We start from the raw sequence: 23,327 nt of genomic DNA, 5'->3' as shown, positions 1-23,327 counted from the left end.
TGTAAAGCATTTTGTACGGTGATACACTGCTTATTGTTAATGAAGGTACAAGCATACGGAATAGTTTCCCAGATAAGTGAGTGGCTCAAAGACTACTTACGTAATAGTACCCAGTATGTTGTCCTCAACAGTGAGTGTTCATCAGAGAAAAGGGCATCAGGAGTTTCCGAGGGGTTACAGGACCGCAGTTATTTTCTATATACATAAATGATTTTGTGCACAGGATAAGCAGCAGTCTACCGCTGTTTGCTGATGATGTGGTGTATAGGAAGGTGTCATTCTCAAGTGACTGTAGGAGAATATTTCTAGTTGGTGTGATGAATGGCAGCTAGCTCTGAATGTAGGAGTATAGCATTAGTAGTGTGCTGTTTGACACAGTCATGTCAATTAAATATCTAGATGTAACGTTGCAAACCAATATGAAATTGGAATGACCATGTAAGGATTGTGATAGGGAAGGAGAAAGGTTGACTTCAATTTATTGAGAGAATATTAAGAAAGTGTGGTTCATCTGTAAAGGAGGTCATATATATTATTCTGGTGCGACCCCTTGTTGAGTACTGGTAGAGTGTTTGGATTCTGCACCAGGTCAGGATTAAAGGAAGATATCGAAGCAGTTGAGAGTCAGGCTGCTAGGATTGTTACTGCTAGATTCCAACGATGTGCAAGTATTATGGAAATGCTTTTGGAACACAAATGGGAATCATTGGAGGTAATGTGATGTTCTTTTCAAGGAGCACTATTGAGATAATTTAGAGAAATTGCATTTGAGGCTGACTGCAGAACGATTCTACTGCCACCAACATACATTTCACATGAGGATAATGAAGATAAGATTAGAGAGATTAGGGCTCATATGGAGGCATATCACAGTCATTTTTCCCTTGCTGTATTTGCGAGTGGAACAGGAAAGGAAGTGACTAGTAGTGGTAGAGGGCACCCTCCACCACGAACCCCATGGTGGCTTGTGGAGTATTTATGTAGATGTAGACGTAGAAGCACGTTTATTATGAACACCAGCATGAATGCCAGAACAGAACTGAACTTCTGGGTGGAAGTTGCAGTTATTTATGCAAATGCCAAATGTTCCAGAAAATATGGACATTGCAGACATAAGATATTTCAAGAACCTTCCAGAAATGATAATTACCCAATAACAGATCATTGCTGGTGGCTGGGTTTGAACTGGTGACTCGCAGTGTGCCGGCCATTTTTGCTACTGATTCAGGTACTAATAGTGGAAACAGTCATTGTACATTTTGTGGCACCATTCTGTAGATGTTGCTGTACATTAGTTAATTAAAGCAAGCCTGAGAGCCAAAGAATAAAGAAATGATCAACTTGTTCAGCATATTTACAAGTGCATGGTGAAAGTGTGTAGAAAATACATTTAAATAATCCAGGAAATGTGAATTTGTGGCACTGTAATGGTGTCAAAACTTACTTATAATTTGATTGAATATAACTGTTATATCAGATTCTGGCCTGAAGTTAATAAGTTGGAAGTTAAATGACAATGAATTATTTGCCAGAAAAAAAAGGAACAAAAAGGGGAAAAGATCATTTATTCCACAAAAATTAATTAACATCAATACATTTTTTTTATTTGACAGTTATATATATTTTGGCATTACAAAAATATTTCAGTTTAATTTCTTTATACACAAAGACTAGAGATTTTACTTCTGAATGAATTTTCTCATGATTTTTTTTCATGGTTATTCTCATTTGCATTTGATGACTTCCATAGTTTTAAAGATTCCAGTTCCATGGCTGAGACTGATGATTTACATTGATGTTCTGCCACTTGTGACAATGGCTGAAGAAATATTTGCCCCAGAATTTGACCAAAAAATGAAGGACAGAGGGTAACATTCTGTTACTCAGTAGATTGTGTGCCAGTATGTTTGATTAAATTCCAAGCTTCTCCATAGTGTCTTATGAAGTGAGGGAATTATTGTTAATGGTGATCTATCTTTATGATGCAAGATGTCATGCTCTGTGGTACATTTGCTACTTTTTAGTGGAGGAAAATTTTAGCGAAGGAAATTATGTGGTGGTGTAATGTTTCAAACCTCTGTCTTCATTAATTCTGTAAAAATCCACAACATTTTGCTCAACTATCACTCACTAAGGTCATCCATACAGATCTGACGTGTCATCCACAAGTCAAAAAATGTATTGCTTAAGCAACTCCAATACCATCTTGATTAGGTTAGCAAGACAGAAGTATCATATCATCGTCTTCTATGTGGATATGTCATATACCTAGACTTAAAAAAAATTACGGACTTAGTGTCATATTAAGTTTTAATTTTTTGTGGGTATTTTGATATAATCTTTATCTCTGTAATTTTGTATACATACTACCCTAGTATTTAGGATTTTCTCTGTTTTTGTCATTATTCACTATCTGGTTAAATGACAGGTACCAGTAAGGCTGCATCAGCAAAACCCACTATGCGTCCATTTGGGAACAGAACGGTCTCGCACAATGCAGTGTTAGCTGGAAAAAATCGAAACAAGGTCAGCTGGAGTATTGAAAAACCAAAGAAGCAACCAGGTGAGAAACATCTGTCTACACTAATTGTTTATTGTACTGTCACTCCTGAATGTTAATTTGTGTAATTTTTCAGATACAAATGTTTGTGGCTTTAGCTGTGTTGCTTTTTTAATATTTCCTCTTTTCCTTCCACGCCCCCCCCCCCCCCCCCCCCCCCCCCCCCCCCGCACTGAGAACTGGTTGAACCTGATTTTATAATATGTAGAGTAATAGCATACTCTGTTGTGAAACATTTGAGTATTGTTGAAATATGAGTCATGTTTATTTCCTTAATAGAATGTTTGAGAAGTACTTGGACTGATCCCATTATTTTATGCATAGGATTGTAGGAAATGACTGAAAATGACATCTCAAATCCCATGTGGTGTTTCAAGTGCCAGAAACTTGGGCACTCTATTAATTGACATAAAAACCAGTCTGCCACTGACCTCACTTTTTGCTCTCCTGCCTTCTCAAATGGTGCTCAGTGGGAAATGGTTGATGACTTATTCAAGTGATCTCTTCCTTATCTGAATCCAGCTCTTCGGTCCACAGTTTCCAAACAAAAAAAAAAAAAAAAAAAAAAAAAAAAAAAAAAAAAAAAAAAAAAAAAAAAAAAAAAAGCCACCATGTTGGATGTTCAAATAAGTATTTTTGACAGCATTTTACACGGAGTGGATCTGTTGTGAGCATCATCTGTCTTGCTACTGATGGCTGTGTCTGAAATTTCTGAGTCAAAATTCAGAGGCTGTGCATAGAGTAGTGGAGTTACTAGTACTGGTCTACAATTTGGGTGAGGTGAATGGAGTTAAGCTCTTTCTTTGCTAACCGTACAGAGAGAGCCTCACAAACTTTTGGGTTGCAAGAACCAGAAGGTGTTATAGCAAGTTTTTCTGAGCTCAATAAATCTTTCATGTAGCTCTGCAGTGGTATGGAAAGCCATAAGGATGATTTGTGACAAACATGGTAGGTTGTGAAGAAATGCTGTTCTGAAGCACGTGTCTCTAAATAACATTGGGAGACATCATCCAGACAATGACGAATTGTGTTGTGGTTTGTTTGCTTTTTTCTGTTTTATTACATTTTCCTATAATTGTTACAGGCAGCAATAGTCTACCTCTTTATTTGCTTTGGGTATTCATTGCTTGTAACTGTGTTTAATACAGCAGTCCTAGATCATTAATTGATGATGTAGTAATTCTGAATTCATTTTCGGAGACATTCGGTTTGTTTTTCAGATTGACCGCATATTTCATTTGTTTTCGTTGCACCTCGGAGCCAATTCTACTGTTAGCTATTTTTGAAGTTCCAGTTCTACTGTTAGTTATTTTTGAAGCTTATAGCTATAAAGAATACTTGCATTTGCTGCTCTCAGAAATATTTGTCGCAAGAGAAAGCTATGTGATAAATATATTTTAATCACCACTGATTCTTTCAGGAAAGATCTTCCTCCTGAAGGAAATTTCAATCTTATTGAGTGGGTTTCAGTTGTACTTTTGCCTCTTTGTTCTCCTATTATGGATGCATTGTGAATTTCAGTTTTTATGTTCAGCTGCAATTCTCTGTTTTAAAAACAAATGTAATAACTAACATCTGAGAAACCTTTAGTTGTTGCGTGTATTCAGTTTAGAATTCAACATAAATGTTGTAATACTTTGGGGTCTACTATTTTTCAGTACATCCTATTGCTCTTGAATGATAACACCAGAAATATTAAAGTTGAGAAGTAGTTTTTATAAGCATGGAAGTAATGTAATAAAAGTCTTTAGCATTAATATATTATTATCTTTTTTATTTCAGAAGTACCATTAGATACTTACAGCTGCTTTTTGAGGCATCTTATGACAGAAGAGGATCTGAGGAACAATGGATTCCCAAGACCACATCCTGAAGAAAAGGGTGTAGCTGTTGTTTATTCATCTTATAAACAATTTATTGTGGCAAGCAATCCTTTAAAAAGGATATGTGATCGTTGTGGCAAAGAATATTCTGTGAATTCTCAGGGATTTCCTGTAAAGGCTGAGGAATGTATAAATCACTCGGGGAGGCTGTACAATATGAGGAGTATGTGTTTTTCATCAATATTTGCTGACAGTGCTGCTGCTGCTGCTATAATTATTTTTGACAGTGCCACCTCTACTGCTGCGGTTTACTTAACTTCATACACCTCCAACACCTCAATGAATGCAATTACCAGCTCAGCTGACACTGATGGCTTAACTATATTTAAATTTGCAAAAATTATAAGATCCATTTTATCTGTAAAAGGAGTAATAATAATAATCAATAAGACTAGATGAAATGAGAAAGTATCAGCATTCCTCACTTCTCTTTGAGGATGAGTGGAGCGTGATGTTCATCAAATCTTTACAGTTCCTGAAACCACACTAACATTTCCACTGCATGGCACTATACAGTAGATACCTCATGAAACTATGTCGCATCTGTCAAGGCTCTAGCTTGACAAATGTTGAGATTCCTTCAGTGGTATCTGTTAAGCACAGGTCAGCTATTTATTAGTAAAAGTTGTAGGCAAAAAATGGAAAATTGTGTGTTAGAGAGACTAGATAATCTAGTTTCACAGTAAAAACTTCAGGCATGTAAAGCTTTGCTTGAAGAAAGAAACATGGAACGTATAAATTCCACCAGTGATTCTCCCAGCAACCCAGATAATTCATTAAGTAGCATTAACATCTAACCTAACAAAAGAACTCAACATTTCATCCTCCTTCGATATAATTTTTCTGAGATCAGTCAGATTTCCCATAATGAAATACATGTGTTTACCATTGTGTGTCTGATTGCATAAAGGTGGCAATGTTGGAAAAAAAGTATTACCTGTCAAAGAAGTATTATCTTGCTATATTCAGAAACATTGTACTGAGTTAGTGGTACTCATTAGTGAGTGAAAAGGTAATGAAATGGAACTTTCCTAATACTGATAACTAACTATTGTCATACCACTGTTCTTGTAGATGTGTAAAAATATGGGACAATATCCTGTTATGATAATGCTTTCTTGTAGATGTGTAAAAATATGTGAGGATATCCAGTTACAATAATGCCAATATGCTTAATTAGACCAAAGGTGCTATAATGTAAAAATGTGACATAATTATATACTGGGTGTCCCTTAGAAGAGTCATTAGGTGAATTTTCTCTGATGTTTCAGCAGAAGTTTGCAATTTCATTTTTGCAGTGTGTAGTTGGATTCAGCCCAAACAAATATTGCTCATCATGTTTTCCGTGCAATGCTCATTGTGGACGGGAAGCATTGGTTTGTTTCCAATTAGAAACAAAATTATTTTTAAGGTTGAATTTTGGAGAGCTGCACCAAACCAGTCATTGGACTGAAGACCACAACAACTACTTATTGGCCCCAGATTAGTCTAATGAGAAATTTTTTATCATTGTGTATTAATGGGAACAGTTGGCACACAAAATTCCATAAAAGTCCGTTTGTTTGTAATGGGAAACAAACCAATGCTTTCAGTCAACATTGACGTGGTGAGCAGTAGGATTTGTTTGGGCTGACTCTCGCTACACATTCAATAAGTGAAATTGTGAAATTGCAAGTACATGCCAAAATACTAGAGAAAATATACCTGAGAACTCTTAGGAGGAATGCTCTATATGTGTAGAAGGGGTGTAACTAAGGAAGAAGTGGCAAATATGATGTCATAAAACATCACGGGCACAATGGTGAGCTACAGAAGACAGCAACTTTTGTGCTGCCATTCACAATTCTGTTACTTGCCTTATATATTATGGCAGGGCTCATTTATTTCATAATGTTACCCTAGACACCAGACATCTTATGCAAATTCAAGCATTTTGTCATATAGGGCAGAAAATGTGCCAAAGTTGTCAAAGAAACAAGAAAAACATTCATCTCCACATTCTTAATAACCACTATGGTAGTGCTGCTGTTTGAAGTTGGGAGTGCCCACTTTTTTAGTGTTGAAAAAATTAAATTAAGGTGTTGAAGTTTAGGTCCTCTCATTGATCCAGAAATACCTAAAAGTATATTAGCTACTATATCTCCTGGCCTTAACTCTCATCAGTAGTCAAAAAGCCGCCACAAAATCAAGTCCACATTACAGACACGCGGAAATAGTACAGTCTCAGGACCAGAAATTTTTCATATGCTTGCAAAGGCTCACGTCAACACTGCTACAAGTCTTACCAAACGAGGTGGTGCAGTTACTCACATCCGGAAGGCAGTGGTTCAAATTCTTGTTCAGCCCTCCAGGTTTATGTTTTCAGTGATTCCGCTACATAAGTTAATGCAAATACTTTGGTTGTTCTTTTGTAAAGGAGAAAGCCAGTCTCATTCCCTATCCTTCCGCACTCTGAGCTTATGCTCCATCTCTAATGAATATGTGCTCAGTGGGTTGTTAAACCTTCAGATGAAAAACCCGGAGGGGATATGACATTCATTCCATAAAACAGTGTTAAGAAAATTCCGTGAACTGGTATTTGCAGCTGATTGCAGAAGGATTATACTTCTGCCAATGTACATTTCATGTGAGGACTGATACGAGAAATTAGAGCTCGTACAGAGGAATAGAGACAATGGTTTTCCCTTCACTCCATTTGCGAAAGGAACAGGAAAGGGAATAACTAATAGCAGTACAAGGTACCTTCTGCCATGCACTGTAAGGTGGCTTGTGGAGTATACACATAAATGTAGTCATTGAGTGGTGATTATTACAGTATTTCCCAGTGAGCAGAAACTAAGAAAACATCTACAAAAGAAACCATGGCCCATACGGATGGACTCTGATTTCTTTTATCTTGTTTTCATGGATCATAATCAAAATACGAGGGGCATTCAAGTTCTAAGGCCTCCGATTTTTTTTCTCCGGACTGGAAAGAGATAGAAACATGCGCATTGTTTTAAAATGAGGCCGCGTTCATTGTCAATATGTCCCAGAGATGGCAGCACTGTACGGCAGATGGAATTTTACCGCCAGCGGCGAGAATGAGAACTGGCGATGTTTTCCTTACTTGAACAGCGTGCAATCATTCGTTTTCTGAATTTGCATGGTGTGAAACCAATTGAAATTCATCGACAGTTGAAGGAGACATGTGGTGATGGAGTTATGGATGTGTCGAAAGTGCGTTCGTTGGTGTGACAGTTTAATGAAGGCAGAACATCGTGCGACAACAAACCGAAACAACCTCGGGCTCGCACAAGCCAGTCTGACGACATGATCGAGAAAGTGGAGAGAATTGTTTTGGGGGATCGCCGAATGACTGTTGAACAGATCGCCTCCAGAATTGGCATTTCTGTGGGTTCTGTGCACACAATCCTGCATGACGACCTGAAAATGCGAAAAGTGTCATCCAGGTGGGTGCCACGAATACTGACGGACGACCACATGGCTGCCCGTGTGGCATGTTGCCAAGCAATGTTGACGCGCAACGACAGCATGAATGGGACTTTCTTTTTGTCGGTTGTGACAATGGATGAGACGTGGATGCCATTTTTCAATCCAGAAACAAAGCGCCATCAGCTCAATGGAAGCACACAGATTCACCGCCACCAAAAAAATTTCGGATAACTGCCAGTGCTGAAAAATGATGGTGTCCATGTTCTGGGACAGCGAGGGCGTAATCCTTACCCATTGCGTTCCAAAGGGCACTACGGTAACAGGTGCATCCTACAAAAATGTTTTGAAAAACAAATTCCTTCCTGCACTGCAACAAAAACGTCCGGGAAGGGCTGCGCGCGTGCTGTTTCACCAAGACAACGCACTTGCACATCGAGCTAACGTTACGCAACAGTTTCTTCGTGATAACAACTTTGAAGTGATTCCTCATGCTCCCTACTCACCTGACCTAGCTCCTAGTGACTTTTGGCTTTTTCCAACAATGAAAGACACTCTCCGTGGCCGCACGTTCACCAGCTGTGCTGCTATTGCCTCAGCGATTTTCCAGTGGTCAAAACAAACTCCTAAAGAAGCCTTCGCCGCTGCCATGGAATCATGGCGTCAGCGTTGTAAAAAATGTGTACGTCTGCAGAGCGATTATGTCGAGAAGTAATGCCAGTTTCATCGATTTCGGGTGAGTAGTTAATTAGAAAAAAAATCGGAGGCCTTAGAACTTGAATGCACCTTGTACGTTCACAACAGTCCCTGCAGGTACTTCCATTTGACAATTTTTGAGAATATTTATCTTGGAGAACAGAAATTTTTTTATTACTTAAAAATGAACATAGACTGTCACAACTCCAAGAAACTTCTTTTTTATGAGATTACCATCTTCAGATCTACCACCATGATGGTAGACAGTGGCTATGAATGGAACAAGAACTAAGACTCCCTGAATGCTAACTACTACAGTTTGGCAGTTAGTGTTCGGGGAGTTATAGCACTTGCACGATTCACTGTCACCATCTACCATCATGGTGGTAGGTCTGAAGATGGTCTAAAACAGTCCAAAATCGGTAAGCTCATAAAAAAGGAGGTTTCTTGCGGTTGTGACCATTCATGTTCATTTTTAATTCCCATTTGTCTTCATGGGGTAGTTCCATGATACTTGCATGTTGACTGAACCTACCAGTAACAAATCTAGCAGCATGGCTCTGAATTGTTTCAATGTCTTCCTTTAATCCAACCCTATGGGGATCCCAAACACTCAAACAGTAGTCAAGAATGGGTCACACCAGTGTTCTATGTATGGTCTCTGTTATATATGGGCTACAGTTTCCTCACAGTCAAGCATTTGACTTCCCTGCTACCAACCTAACATGCTCCTTTCATTTCATATCACTTTTCAAAATTACATCTCACTATTTAATCAGTGTCACTGTGTCAAACACCACTAATACTGTTTTGAACATTACAGGGTTTTTCCTACTCGTCTGCACTACTTTATATTTTTCTACGTTTAGATAAAGCTGCCATTCAGCATACCAAATAAAAATTCTGTTTAAGTCATCGTGTATCCTCCTACAGTCATACAATGACAGCACTTTCGCATACACTACAGTATCAACAACAAACCGTCGTAGACTGCTGCTCATTTTATCCGTCAGATCATTTGATCATTTACGCTTATAGAGAACAAGAGCAGTCCTATCACACTTCCCTTGGGCACTCCTGGTGATACCCTTTTCTCTTGTGAACTCACACTATTCAGGACAACGTACTGGGTTCTATTACTTATGAAGTCTGCGAGCTACTCGTGTATCTGAGAACCTATTCTGTATAATCATCCCTCTGTCAACAATTTGTTGTGAGACACTGTGTAAAATGCTTTTTAGAAATCTTGGAATATGGAATCTGCCTGTTGCCCTCCATCTGTGGTTAAAAGAGCAATCTGAATTTCTCATGAGTGGTGCTTTCTAACTCAGCATTAATTTGTGGACAGGAGCCTTTCTGTCTTTTGGAAATTTATTATATTCAAACTTGGAATACGTTCAAGACTTTTGCAGATACCTGTAATTTTGTGGGTCCATTTTCTACTGTTCTTATAAACAGGAGTCACCTGCAAATTTTGCCATTTGCATGCGACTTCTTGCTGAGTGAGGGATAGGCTGTAAATGCCAGCTAAGTAAGGGACAAATGTTGAAGAGTACTCTCCTTAAAACTGAACAGGGATTCCATCTGGACCTGGTGATTTATTTGGTTTCAACTCTTTCTACTGCATCTCAACATCAGGGTCACCTATTTCTACGTTCTCCATAGGGGAGTCTGTGTGATGGTCAAATTATTGTATGTCTGTACTATCCTCTTGTGTGAATGATTTTCTGAAACACAAAATTTGTAACTTCAGCTTTCCGATTGTTGTCTTCTATTCTCCTGAGACAGGTTGGCAAGTGACAGACTAGAAGCTTTCAGCCCACTTGATTATTTTATATAAGACGAGAATTTGCTTGGGTGATCAGCAAGATCTTTCAGTAATGTATGATGGTGAAGGTTTTTGTATGCTTTGTACATTGATGTATTTAGAGATGCAGGAATTTCTAATAACTTTTGCCTGTTCTTTTTTGAACTGAGAGTGCAACAGTCTTTCCTCAGCATATACCGGGTGATCAAAAAGTCAGTATAAATTTGAAAACTGAATAAACCATGGAATAATGTAGATAGAGAGGTAAAAATTGACACACATGCTTGGAATTACATGGGTTTTTATTGGAGGGGGGGGGGGATGTTTCACTAAATGTCTGACAGATGGCGGTGGACAACAAAACGTCAGTGACTGCGCATGACAATCGTGTATAAAAGGAGCTGTAATGAGAGAGAGAATCAGATGCGCCAACAGTCGCAGCATGTTGACGTTACCTGAAAAGGCGCTTTTAGTGAAGCTGTATTATCAGAATGGGGAATGTGCTAGTTCAGTGTTACGATCCTATCGCTGTAGGAAGGGGATTCGAACGGGTAAAGGTCCGTCGACAAATGCAGCTGTGGCGAGAATGATTTTGAAGTTCGAAGCCACGGGTTGTTTAGACGATAGACCCCGTAGTGGTCGACCGAGCACAAGGTGTAATGCTGCTGAGACAGTTCAGGAAGAAATGGGGACTGTAGCGGGTTCGTCTATGCACGGGGAAGTCAGCGCTCGTGCAGTCGCACCTCGCACCAGCATTCCATACACTACTGTTTGGTTGGCACTTAGGAGTACCTTCCGATGCTATCTGTACAAAATCCGTCGGCATCATGAACTGTTACCTGGCGATTTAGTGAAGTGGAGGGCATTTGCGGTGTGGGCGTTTCAAAAGAAGGCGGAAGATGACGATTGATTGATTAACATGTTGTAGACCGACGAAGCTCATTTCACGCTCTGAGGGTCTGTCAATGCCCACAACTGCAGAATTTGGGCTACCGAAAATCCTAGAACTGTCATGGAAACTCCATTGCACGACGAGAAAGTCACGGTATGGGTTGGATTTACCACATCTACTGTTATCGGACCTATTTTCTTTGAGGAAATGCGTGATTCTGGTTTTGTAACTGCTACCGTGATGGGTGAGAGGTATGCCGATATGTTACAGAATCGCATCATCCCCAGCCTTGCTGATAAACACTTGCTGGAACGTACGATGTTTATGCAGGATGGTGCTCCACCCCATATTGCTAGATGCATGAAAGATCTCTTGCGTGCGTTGTTTGGTGACGATCGTGTGCTCAGCCGCCACTTTCATCATGCTTGGCCCCTCAGGTCCCCAGACCTCATTCCGTGTGATTATTGGTTTTGGGGTTACCTGAAGTTGCAAGTGTATCGTGATTGACCTACATCTCTAGGGATGCTGAAAGACAACATCCGACGCCAATGCCTCACCGTAACTCCGGACATGCTTTACAGTGCTGTTCACAACATTATTCCCTGACTACAGCTATTGTTGAGGAATGATGGTGGACATATTGAGCATTTCCTGTAACGAAGATCATCTTTGCTTTGTCTTACTTTGTTATGCTAATTATTGCTATTCTGGTCAGATGAAGCGCCATCTGTCAGACATTTTTTGAACTTTTGTATTTTTTTGGTTCTAGTAAAACCCCTTGTCAATTTGTACCTCTCTATCTACATTATTCCGTGATTTATTCAGTTTTCAAATTTATACTGATTTTTTGATCACCAGGTACATAATTTTGTTATTAAACAATGGTTGGTACATACATCCTCAATCTACTTACTCGGCAAATACTTCTCCAGAGCATGGTTTAGGAACAGTTAAAATGTTGCCCATAAGTCCTCTTCATCCACAATATTGAAAGTTATTGATGTCTATTCATTGCCCCCCATCAGAGGTTAGAGTCCTCCCTTGGGCGTGTGTGTGTGTGTGTGTGTGTGTGTGTGTGTGTGTGTGTGTGTGTGTCGTCAGAGGTTAAGAGTCCTCCCTTGTGTGTGTGTGTGTGTGTGTGTGTGTGTGTGTGTGTGTGTGTGTGTGTGTGTGTGTGTGTTTCCCAATTTTCTATTCATTGTGCAAGTAGGATGCTAACAACTGCTAATCCTCTCTTCCACCATAAAAACTTTCCTACGCTTCTGGATAACTTTATTCACTTAAATGACCATTATTGCTGTGATTACATGATGATCACAGATCTCTTTCTCTGTACTGACACTGTCAGTAAGGTCAAGTCTGTCTGAGTTTCGAAGAATGTGTTCAGAACTACTTCACAAGACAACCTGAAATGAATCCATAGATGTCCCAGTCTAAACTTGTTAGATTAAAGCCACCTTCAATTAATATTGCACGATAGGGATACTTCTGCACTACTGACCGTAGAATTTCTTTGAATGATTATACGACTGTTATGGAGGAATCGGGTGGCCAGTAGAAACGTCAGAAAAAATTAACTTAAGTTCACCTAGACTGGAGTTGTCACACCCACATAACTTAGCAGTCAGATTCAATTTCAACCTAGATCAACAATATTTTTGTCTACTTCATTGAACACTCACCCTCCCTATGGCACCTAACCTGCCTTTTCAGTATACGTTCCATGCCTCATTAAATATTTCAGGGCTTTCTTCTTCATGTTTCGTGCAGCTCTTGAGTTCTGAGTATAATTTCAATGTGCCAACTTTCCTGAAGGGCAGTAAATTTGGGGACTTTCTTAGAAATGCTTCAGCAATATATTGTTAACATCATGACATTTGAAGCATCTGTACTTTGCATGTGATCTGATTTTGCTCTCTGCGTATTGATTCACAACCACTAATCAGAGAGCCTCGTACTATTACTTAGGCTAAAAATCTCCCATGTGCACTCCACAAGTACTCTGCCACCTGAGTAGCTGCTTTGTCTCTTTAGTGCACCCATGATGTATCAAGAGCAATCCTACAATGATCCACCCCATAACGCAGGTCCAGAAATCTGCAACCAATTTCATCACAGAATCGATGGAGCTTCTGGTTGAGACCCTCGAATTGGCTCAAACAAAAGGACTCTGATCAATTCCAGGTACAATGCTGTAAATTGAAAGTTCTGGACCTCAGAACTGAAACAACATGCGTCACTGGCACCTATGTAAGCCTCGATTTGAAGGTGTGACTGTACTTGCACTCCCGATAGTGGCAGGTAGGACCACCTCCAAATCTAGGATGAGGCCATCTGGCAGACATACTGAGTGCATGTTGGACTTCTTTCCAACCCTAGACAGTACTTCCCTTAGGAGCTCTATAACAATCCTAAAATGGAGCTCCTGATACCAAGCAAACCCCTCCCTCATGTGACTGCATGGATCCTGTTGCAGGAGTGGCAATTTGTTCACTCTCAGGTCAAATGGGCAGGGCCAGATCGGTGGTCCCCACATTTACCCTCTGCCTAGAGTGAAGTGAATATGTTACAACCTGCCACTTACTCTGCAGTGAGCATATTTTCCCAACAGATACACTGGAATGTGCATTGGCAGCAGAGCTTATGGGTGAAACAAGTGCCCCTCGATGTGTCTCATGTGACACGCGAGTTTCTCTGATGCTGCTACAGCCTAAGGCATGAGTCTGCAGGTAGCAGACTGTGGCCAACAGCATCCCAGCCATTTGTGAACTGCAACGAGCTCCTCCTGTGGCCACACATAGCATGCACACTATTACTAAAATTCGAATGAAAAAATAGGAAAACGTAGATAAAAATGAGCCCTCTTGTCTTTTAGAGAAGGATTTGCCCTACCAAATCTCTTTAAAACACAGAAGCAAGCTACTAAAAAAACATAGCCTTTCACTAAGGCAGACAAGCAAAATGCCCATTTGCATCCACCTACCAAAGTAATTTGTGCCTGAAACATCACCATGATGGGTAATATAAATGGTAAACTGCTCTGAGACTCAAATAACTGTTTCAGTTGGTCAGTAGAAGTAATAAACCCGCTGAAAGTATTCCCGATAATTTTATTAAATTATGCTCGTGGCTGCATACAGTACAACCCACATGAGAAGTACCCTAGCTTGAATGGCTAAAACCGACTGGCAGTGTGGTTAAGACCTGATATTGTACCAGTATGAATAGTTATCAATGCCATACAGTTGTAAACTACACATTGTGCAGTACCCATCTGGAGGTTAGTGTATTAGCCTTGCTGCATTGTAGGTGTACACATCATACAAGTGAGGCTGTTGCTGTGTTTGATAGTGAATAGAACAACATGAGTATGTGGATGCCAATTAATCCTGTGAACCACATTAAGTTGCTGTGTGAAAAGGCACATGAAATTTACATATTGGATAATGGAAAGTAAAGCACACCCCATAGCTATTCTGACATGTCCACTGAGTGTGCCATATGAAATTCTTCCCCTAAGATAGGGACAGGCAATTTATTTTTGATATTAATTGGATTGGAGGATATGCTGTTTGCATGCAAGTTACATGATATCATAATTAAAAAAAGTTTCTGGGCACATAGATGAAACACATGTCAGCACAATTGAGAGGAAGTCTGACTGTGTGTCTGATGACAGAGACAAAACAATATGCAAATGTTAAGAGTTCCAACAGCACTGAACTGTCATATCCAGCAACTGAAGGAACTGTAAGTCAAAGTCAGTGCACACCTCCACTCCTAAAAATTAATACTGCTGCAGAGTACTGGTGGCTGAACATTGAATAACCTTTATGAGAATAATTGCAGCTACAGTAATGATGTGCTTTTGGGTGGCTAGAGGAATTGTTGATTGCATTTTTCTGTACAATGTTTTGACAGTCAACCCAGTTGTCATCTTCAGTTGCTACAAACTGTGTTATTACATTTACTTTCTACCTAGACTGCAGCCAGAATATTGAAAATAAGAAATGAATAAACAGCTGGTGTGGTGCAGTCTGTTTATAGGTCCACACAGTTACGCGATAAATATGGCTGTTTCCACGCATGGTATATTAGTGAACAAGCTTTATATTTGTGCAGTCAGTACAAAATCTCTGTGCCATACATCTTGTTGATTATTACACTTGGAAACTGACAAACCACAGGTCACATTACGTGATTGATATTTCATCATCCGCATTCACTCTATTATCTACAACCAACTTTCTTCATGAAGATACAGAGATTTGTTAACAAATATGTGTCATAGATCTGGTTAAAAGTTGGTATTACTGTTGCAGCATTTGCTAATGTGATGACTGTCGCTTTTGGCACTGGACTACTGCAGATTCACCGAAAAAGATCTAACGTGTCTACATGTTTCCCTTGTCAAGTGTGTGTAGTGTTCCATTCCACTGTGTTTTAATCACTTCATTAAAACTTCACATTTGCACTTTGATGACAAATAAGGGAAGAACTTACAATGTTGTCACAACTTCAATTTTGGGCCAAATAATACCTCATTTGCAACTGTTGTGAATCTGCTGTTCATAATTGTCTTGTACAAGATATTGTTTCTTCAGTGACTTTTGCTTCTGCTGTCTTCAAATTCATTAACATCAAATATCAATTTCAGCCAAATGCAGAGTTTTGCAAGTAAGTGTCATTGATGGGCCACATGACGCACACATCTCACTATTTTAAAATTATTTTTATTTGATTAGGCCATTTGACTTGGAGTACTTAGTTTGTTAGAGGTGCAGTAGCCTCAAACTGCTCCCCGAATACTGATATTGTGTATATTTTCTCATTTTTATATGGCTTATTCTTTCTCATTGATATTTCAGATACTGTGTTGGTTGTATTTTACCTTCCCATTATTAGCAAGAGAAGAATGACAGTTAATACTCTAAAGTGAAGCTACATTACTGTAATTATTAACATTATAATGTTCACAGTATAAACTTGTGTTTACTGTTCCTGTTTTTGTATAATTTTTCATTTTTTATTTCTTATTCACCTTTACAGAATTCATACATCGAAGAAGATCAAACACACTGCTATGTTTTAGTTAATATGATTAATTTACATGGGACACTCTTACTGTAAATGGACCCATTATTTGTTTATAAAATGTTTTGGTTACTACACCTGAAATATCTGAAGCAAGCAGGTAACACACTGGACACCTTTAAATGTCTTAGGGCACATTTCACAAGAACCAGACAGAACATCCCTTTTTTCTTTACAAAATGATCTTAAGTGTTGGTGTGCAATATATCAATAAGTGAGATCTACCCACTTAAATACATATATTTGAAGAGGATTTAGATGGTTACAGCTACCTACAGGAGTAGCTGCATACAAAGTTTTCTGGCCATTGTGGTGTTTTAAGCAAACAGGATCTTGTCTGTTCCACAGTTGCTGGTAGGTTATATAATTGTTCACTTATCACTGAAATAGATATTTATTTATTGTCATTAAGCTGTGAGGCCTTTTGTGAACCTTGCAAAGTGTAACTTAATGACACCTGGTGTAAAGTAGGAGGCTGTCTTTAATCATGTCTGGAGTCCACTACTGCCAGTTTCTGACTACTGACTACTGTCAGTTTCCTATTACATTTAGCAACTAAAAAGCAGTATTTTTAAAATTAATCTTTGTTATTATTTTAATGAGCTCTGTAATTGTTCAACAATACACAGGAAGGGGTAAGCAGGATAACAGGCTTGGCTGCTCCACAATTTTCCTTTTCTGTATCTAAGAGATCCTTTTGCTGAACATATTTGCTCTATTTGATTAAGAATGAAGCACCGGAACAGACAAAATATGATCATGAACTGAAATTCCTCTGGCTGATTCTCTGAGCAACATATACACCATTAATTATACAACCTAAAGTGAGACAGGTCCGTTATTTATAAAACTACCTTTTACACCTTCAAAGGCAATGAATGTGGTGTCATTTACAAGGTATCGGAGAATGCAGAAACTCGGATAAAGTGTGTCAAAGATAGAGCAGTCATGGAGGCTTGTATAGGTCATAGTACAGCAAAATAGTTGTTACCTAATGTATTGTGACGTTGTTGTTGAAGTACAGGGCATGTGTCATAGGCAAGATAAGTGGTGAAAGTGAGGGACAGCAAGCAGCAGTTGGTGACACAAAAATCCTGTGGGTGCTCTATCTCATTTTAGACAAAAAGAAAATATAATTCACGCAAAAATACCACATAGCGCATAAGTGCATATACTAAAAAGTGACAATGAAATAAATTGGCTGATACTTCTACCCTGCCATATCCATTGTAAAATGATTACCTTGACTTTCAAATGTGAATAAGACAACAATGTTACTCAAATGACTGGCCAGTGTATCTAGTCATGATGTATTTAATGAAGTTGAGTACTAAAATAAAACTCAAGGCTCTTCTAATGCAACCATTGGAAGTCTCATGTTGACATATTAATGCCACTTTATTAAGAATCAGTTCTCCTACCTCTCATATTCTCTAAGTGGTGATTGGTGTATGGACAATAGGATACTGTTTGTCAAAAGCACCTTAAATTTTTGTACTATTCTGTGCTGTAAAATTCAGACAAACAAGGAATGCAGTACATAGACACACAATTTTCTTTCACTTCACATTGTTTTTTATATTCATACATTTCATGAAATTTTTGTCCAACTGTTTTGCTATTTTGCCTGTCCAGAATTTTCTTGCCCAATATGTGATGAAAAAAGTGAAGCACCCAGAAAACATCGTCAGATGGAAATGCAACTTAATACATGTACACACCAGCATTGGGTATGTAAATGATCAGATTTGCAACTGTCTGTGACAGGTAGACAAGCCACTAGAGTGCATTAGTACTGCTTGTGGTTAGTGTTGTTGCCAGGCCTGGCAGAATGTAAAATAGGTGTCAACAGCATCAGATGTTCAGTGATCACTGTGAAGGGCATGGATACACTGTGTACTTGTGTGAGGCTGTGTTATTAGCATCTGACATGGTTTGAAAGGGAACTCATTTTAGGTCTCCATTTGGCTGGCAGGTCAAATCGTGCAGTGTCCATATTTGCAGGTCATAAAAATGTGACAGCGGCCTGCTGGTGAACGGCATGGGAATGTTGGGGCAGGAATACTCATTGACCATGGATGACTGCCACAAGGGAGGATCGCTGTATTGTACCCCAAACACATCACAACCCCCTTCATGTCTATGCCACAACAATAATAGATAGTGGACTCCATGCAACATTCTGAGTCATCCTGCATTGTTGGTCAGACACTAGCAGGAGCTGGAATAGGCAAGCTTGGACTGCTGGTGTGATGTCACATAGTGTTCAGTGAACAATCGCAATTCTGCATTACCTCTGACTCTCACCATCGGTGACTATGGTTGCGACCTGGTGAGAGGTACTATTCTTCGAATGTTTTCAAGAGGCACAGTGGTGTTTGTTATTGCTGGCATGTTGATGAGGGGAGGCAATTGGTATGACTTCAGGTAATAATGGTTGATGGCACAATGGTATGCCACTGGCATCCTGCATCCTTATGTGTTACCTTTCGTGTGACAATATAGTACTGCCACTTTTCAACAGGTCAGTGCATGTCCACCCATGGCATGTGCCTTTATTTAAACTATCTGCATGATGTTGAGTTACTTCTGTGGCTGGCACAATCCACAGATCTGTCCCCATTTGAAAATGTGGAACCAGCTCGAACATCCAGGGTACCAAGAACCAGGTACAACATTTGTGGGACAGATTTCCTTGGGAGAGAATACAATGGCTTTATACACCCTTCCCAACTGCATTGGTGCGTACAGCCAGGCCAGGAGGAGTGCGAAATTATCCCAATAACTTGCCTCATACTGCCAAGGTCTTTATAGATTTGGCTCGATTTTGTGATCACTGCAACAACAACACACACCCTCTCAACGTATGAAGTTCCATTTCGTTTCCTGCGACCTTCCTGGGTGATTCACTTTTTTTGTCAGGTGGTGTAATTTAACTGTAAATCTATTTTCAGTCCTTTACAACAGTATCTGATTCATGCTTCTTTGGCTTAAGTTGCAAGTAAATTAAAGAAAAGGCCAGAACTGCAATAATTGTTCCAGTTCTCTTTTATTTTTCTAGTTAATGGCTCGTGGCAAGAGAGGTACCTCTGTTGCAGTGAAGGCATTGGTGCAGCAGGGTGTAATCATAGTGATTGCCATGTGTCATCAAATTTCAATCCAAGTAACCTCCGAGGATTTGTGAGGACTCTACCGAGGGAAACTGAGGTTGCAGATGGTGACTATGGAGTGTATGCACTGGACTGTGAGATGTGTTACACAACAATGGGACTGGAATTAACCAGAGTCACTGTCATTGATCGAAAGTACAAAACTGTTTATGAAACTCTAGTGAAACCAAAAAATCCAATAATTGATTATAATACACGGTAAATCAATCTTAGTCTTTTTTCCATTTTTTAGTACTTACTAGTATACTGAAAAACAGTTTACGAGTTTCGACCTCTATTGTTGTGTATCTTTCCGATATTGATCAATTTTTAAGTGAAACTTGTAAACTTATTTTTAATATATGCAAATCACTGTTGTCAACCTATTTTATAGTCTTTCCATCAAAAATTTTTTACAAATAACAACTAAAGTAAAATGTACTATGTTTTTCCAGCATAACTTTAATGTTTTACATTTTGGTACTCATGTTTCTTTTTGTGTATAAATATGATTTTGTTACAAGATGTCTTGTGGCATATATTGTAATTTATATGCCTAAATATGTACCACACATAATTGGTGATGCCAGTTGAAGTAACTGTAACAGGAATAACCTCCAGTTTTATGTGGCTTGATTGTGGATTCATGGTGAAACCTTGTAAGTAGTTTCACAAGAAAACACACTTTGTTGCCTATGTTTCACAAAATTTTATTTTATGTGGTTTGCATTTCAGGTTTCAAGCCCATTGTCTAGTGATTCTGCTTCAAAGACATTACATCTATATTATGAAACAGTTAATTTACAGCCAACAAAGAAATGAAGTTGTCATTCAAAATACATCAAGATCTTACAATGTACAACAAAGAAATTAAGTTTATGTATAAGCATGTTTTATAATCTGAACGTAAAATCAATTTGGTCATGCTGTAGCCATTCTAGATGGCCCTACTAATGCACGGTTACTGAACGACTGAACGGATTTCACCCTCTCACAGGTTCTGGATTCCACCAGGATTGCTGCTAAAGGAAAATAATGTTGTTACATTTCATACCAACTCAGGATTGCCAGGCCAGTGTCAGTTCAATGATGTGACTTACCAAACGAAAGCGCTGGCACGTCGATAGGCACACAAACATACGCACAAAATTCTAGCTTTCGCAACCAACGGCTGCTTCGTCAGGAAAGAGGAAAGGAGAGGGAAAGACGAAAGGATGTGGGTTTTAAGGGAGAGGGTAAGGAGTCATTCCAATCCCGGGAGCGGAAAGACTTACCTTAGGGGGGAAAAAAGGACGGGTATACACTCTCGCGCACACACACACACATATCCATCCACACGTATACAGACACAAGCAGACATTATATATATATATATATATATATATATATATATATATATATATATATATATATATATATATATTTTAATTAGGTCATGCCATTTTGTAACACAGCATAACAAATTACTGGATGGGCATCCACAGCCAAACTTCTGCATGTTGAATAAAAACAGCTGCAGTTGTTATAAATTCTTTATTAGAGATGTGACTGGTTTCTGTAATTTTAAACTACATCATCAGATGCAAATGTGAATAAAAAGAAGAGAGAGGCCAAATATTTACATTATGTGATCAGGCCACTTTTACAGTCTGATCCTAACCTTCTGTTTCAAATTTGGAAAATTTCACAAAAAGTGATAGTCATGTATTAGAGAGAGAGAGAGAGAGAGAGAGAGAGAGAGAGAGAGAGAGGGGGGAGGGGGGGGGGGCAGGCATCACACTGGAACCTATGAACAAACGGAATGAGAGAAAAGATTATAAAATTCACCAGAAATGGGGGGGGAGGGGGGGGGACAAAGTATAGAGCAACAATACCTCAACTGGAGCTGTCCTAGTATGGAACACTGCAACTGCCATACACTGGCTGATTGGATATCAAAACATAGGCCCCACGGGGATCACCGCATGCATGGAAGCATGAATAACCTCTGATAACTTTAAGGAAGTGGTTGGGAACCAGGCGTACAATAATAAACATACAATAAAAATAGCAATTGTCAAGTGAATAACTTATAGGCATAAGGATAAAAGCATGGAACCTGATGAGGGCCATTTACATGTATAACATTTAGAATTAAATAATCTTTAAATTTTTAAAATTTCTTTAAAAATTTAAGAAAGGGGGGAATAGCCCTAGTAAAGCACCCAAGAATAGAAGAAAAGGGGCAGAGGGCGATTATGAACAAGGCTCTATAAGTAATCAAAGTTTGCCAAAACAGCTTTATGCTTTAACTCATTTTAGAATTCGTTGTTTGGTTTGCAGGTTGGCTCAATGTGCAAAAGATCTCCCACCCTTCCAAGACATTAAGAACACCATCATTTCATATGTAAAATTGTGAGAGCAGTTGTAATACAAGAAACTGAGTGACCAATTTCAAATAAATGCAAACGTAGGGCAGAACTGGTACCTGAACCAGAAATATGTTCCTTAAACCTAACTTCTAAGGATCTTTCAGTTTGGCCTATATACTTAGACTGGCAATCTTCACCGGTGATGTTGTAAACACCTGACGACTTGTGGGGCTACTGTTTCACTCTCTCCCTATGTTTAAACAACAGCCTGTTATTATCGGGAATGAAATCTGACGGAACGATATCTTTTGTAGCCAACTGTATACCCACTCTATCTGAAACCCTTCCATAGTACAGCATCCTATGATAAATGTTCCCGGGGCCATTCTCCTGCAGAGGGAATAATGTAGACAAGATATCCTGTTGACCCTGGGTTGGTGCAGTCATGTGGCTTGTTTCCTTTTTCTTTTTTACAATGCTCTTGGTAATACTCTGGACAGTATTAACAAGAGCATGTTACAAAATAAAAAGGAAAAAGAGTCAAATGATTGCTCTGACCCAGGGTCAACAGGATATTTCATCAACATTATTCCCTGTGTGGGAGAGGGGGCTTAGGAATATTTCTTATCATAGGATTCCATGCTATGGAGGGTTTCAGATATCTTCCCAGCATATTTCTTTCCTAAGAATAATGGGCTGTGGTTTAAACACAGGGAGAAGATGAAACGGGAGCCCTACAAGTCATCAGGTGTTTGCAGCATTGCCTGTGATGATTGCCAGTCTAAGTACATAGGCCAAACTGGAAGGTCCTATGAAGTTATGATTAGGGAACATATTTCTGATTTGGGTCCCACTTCTGCCTTGAGTTTACATGTATCTGAAATGGGTCACTCAGTTTCTTGCATTACATCTGGTCTCACAATTTTGCATACAGAATGCAAGAATAATGTTCTTAATATGTTGGAAGAGTTGAAGCTGTTTCATGCATTAAGAAAACCTTCAAACTAAACACAACAGTCTCAAACTGAGTTAAGGCATAAAGCCATTTGGCCAGATTTGATTACTTAAATAAATAGCCTGGTTCATTCGTTCTCTCCCCCTCACCTCCTCTTACTTGGTGCCTTTACAATGGCTATTCACCCTTTTTAAACGTCTCTTTAAAATGTTTTTTTTTTTTTTTTTTTTAAAAAAGGAAATTGTAACAGTTTTCAAGATTATTTAATTCTAAATGTTATGTTTGTGAATGACTACCAACAGGTTCCAGGCTTTTGTCTTTATGTCTGGAAGTTATTCACTTGACAGTTGCTATTTTTATTAGTATGCTTATTTTCGTACACCCAGTTCCTTAAAGTTAACAGAGGTTATTCATGCTTCTGTGCATGCACCGCTTCCTGTGGAGTTTATGTTTTGATATCCAGTCAGTCCATGTATGGCAGTCGCAGCATTCCATGCCAGTGCAGCTT

At 39.0% G+C, this 23,327-nt stretch overlaps 1 protein-coding gene across 1 annotated transcript in view; it reads left to right on the top strand.

The window, feature by feature from the left end:
- LOC126184964 (RNA exonuclease 1 homolog) overlaps positions 1-23,327 on the top strand; it is a 230,746-nt gene that overhangs the window by 194,076 nt on the left and 13,343 nt on the right. The window contains exons 9-11 of the mRNA XM_049927660.1: positions 2,429-2,563; positions 4,343-4,606; positions 19,426-19,732. Coding sequence (XP_049783617.1) covers positions 2,429-2,563; positions 4,343-4,606; positions 19,426-19,732 — 706 coding nt within the window. The remainder of the gene's footprint in view (positions 1-2,428; positions 2,564-4,342; positions 4,607-19,425; positions 19,733-23,327) is intronic.

This window comes from Schistocerca cancellata, chromosome 4 (genome assembly GCF_023864275.1).
Source record: "Schistocerca cancellata isolate TAMUIC-IGC-003103 chromosome 4, iqSchCanc2.1, whole genome shotgun sequence".
In the NCBI taxonomy this organism is placed as follows: Eukaryota; Metazoa; Arthropoda; class Insecta; order Orthoptera; family Acrididae; genus Schistocerca; species Schistocerca cancellata.
This window is presented reverse-complemented; position numbering and strand designations above follow the sequence as displayed.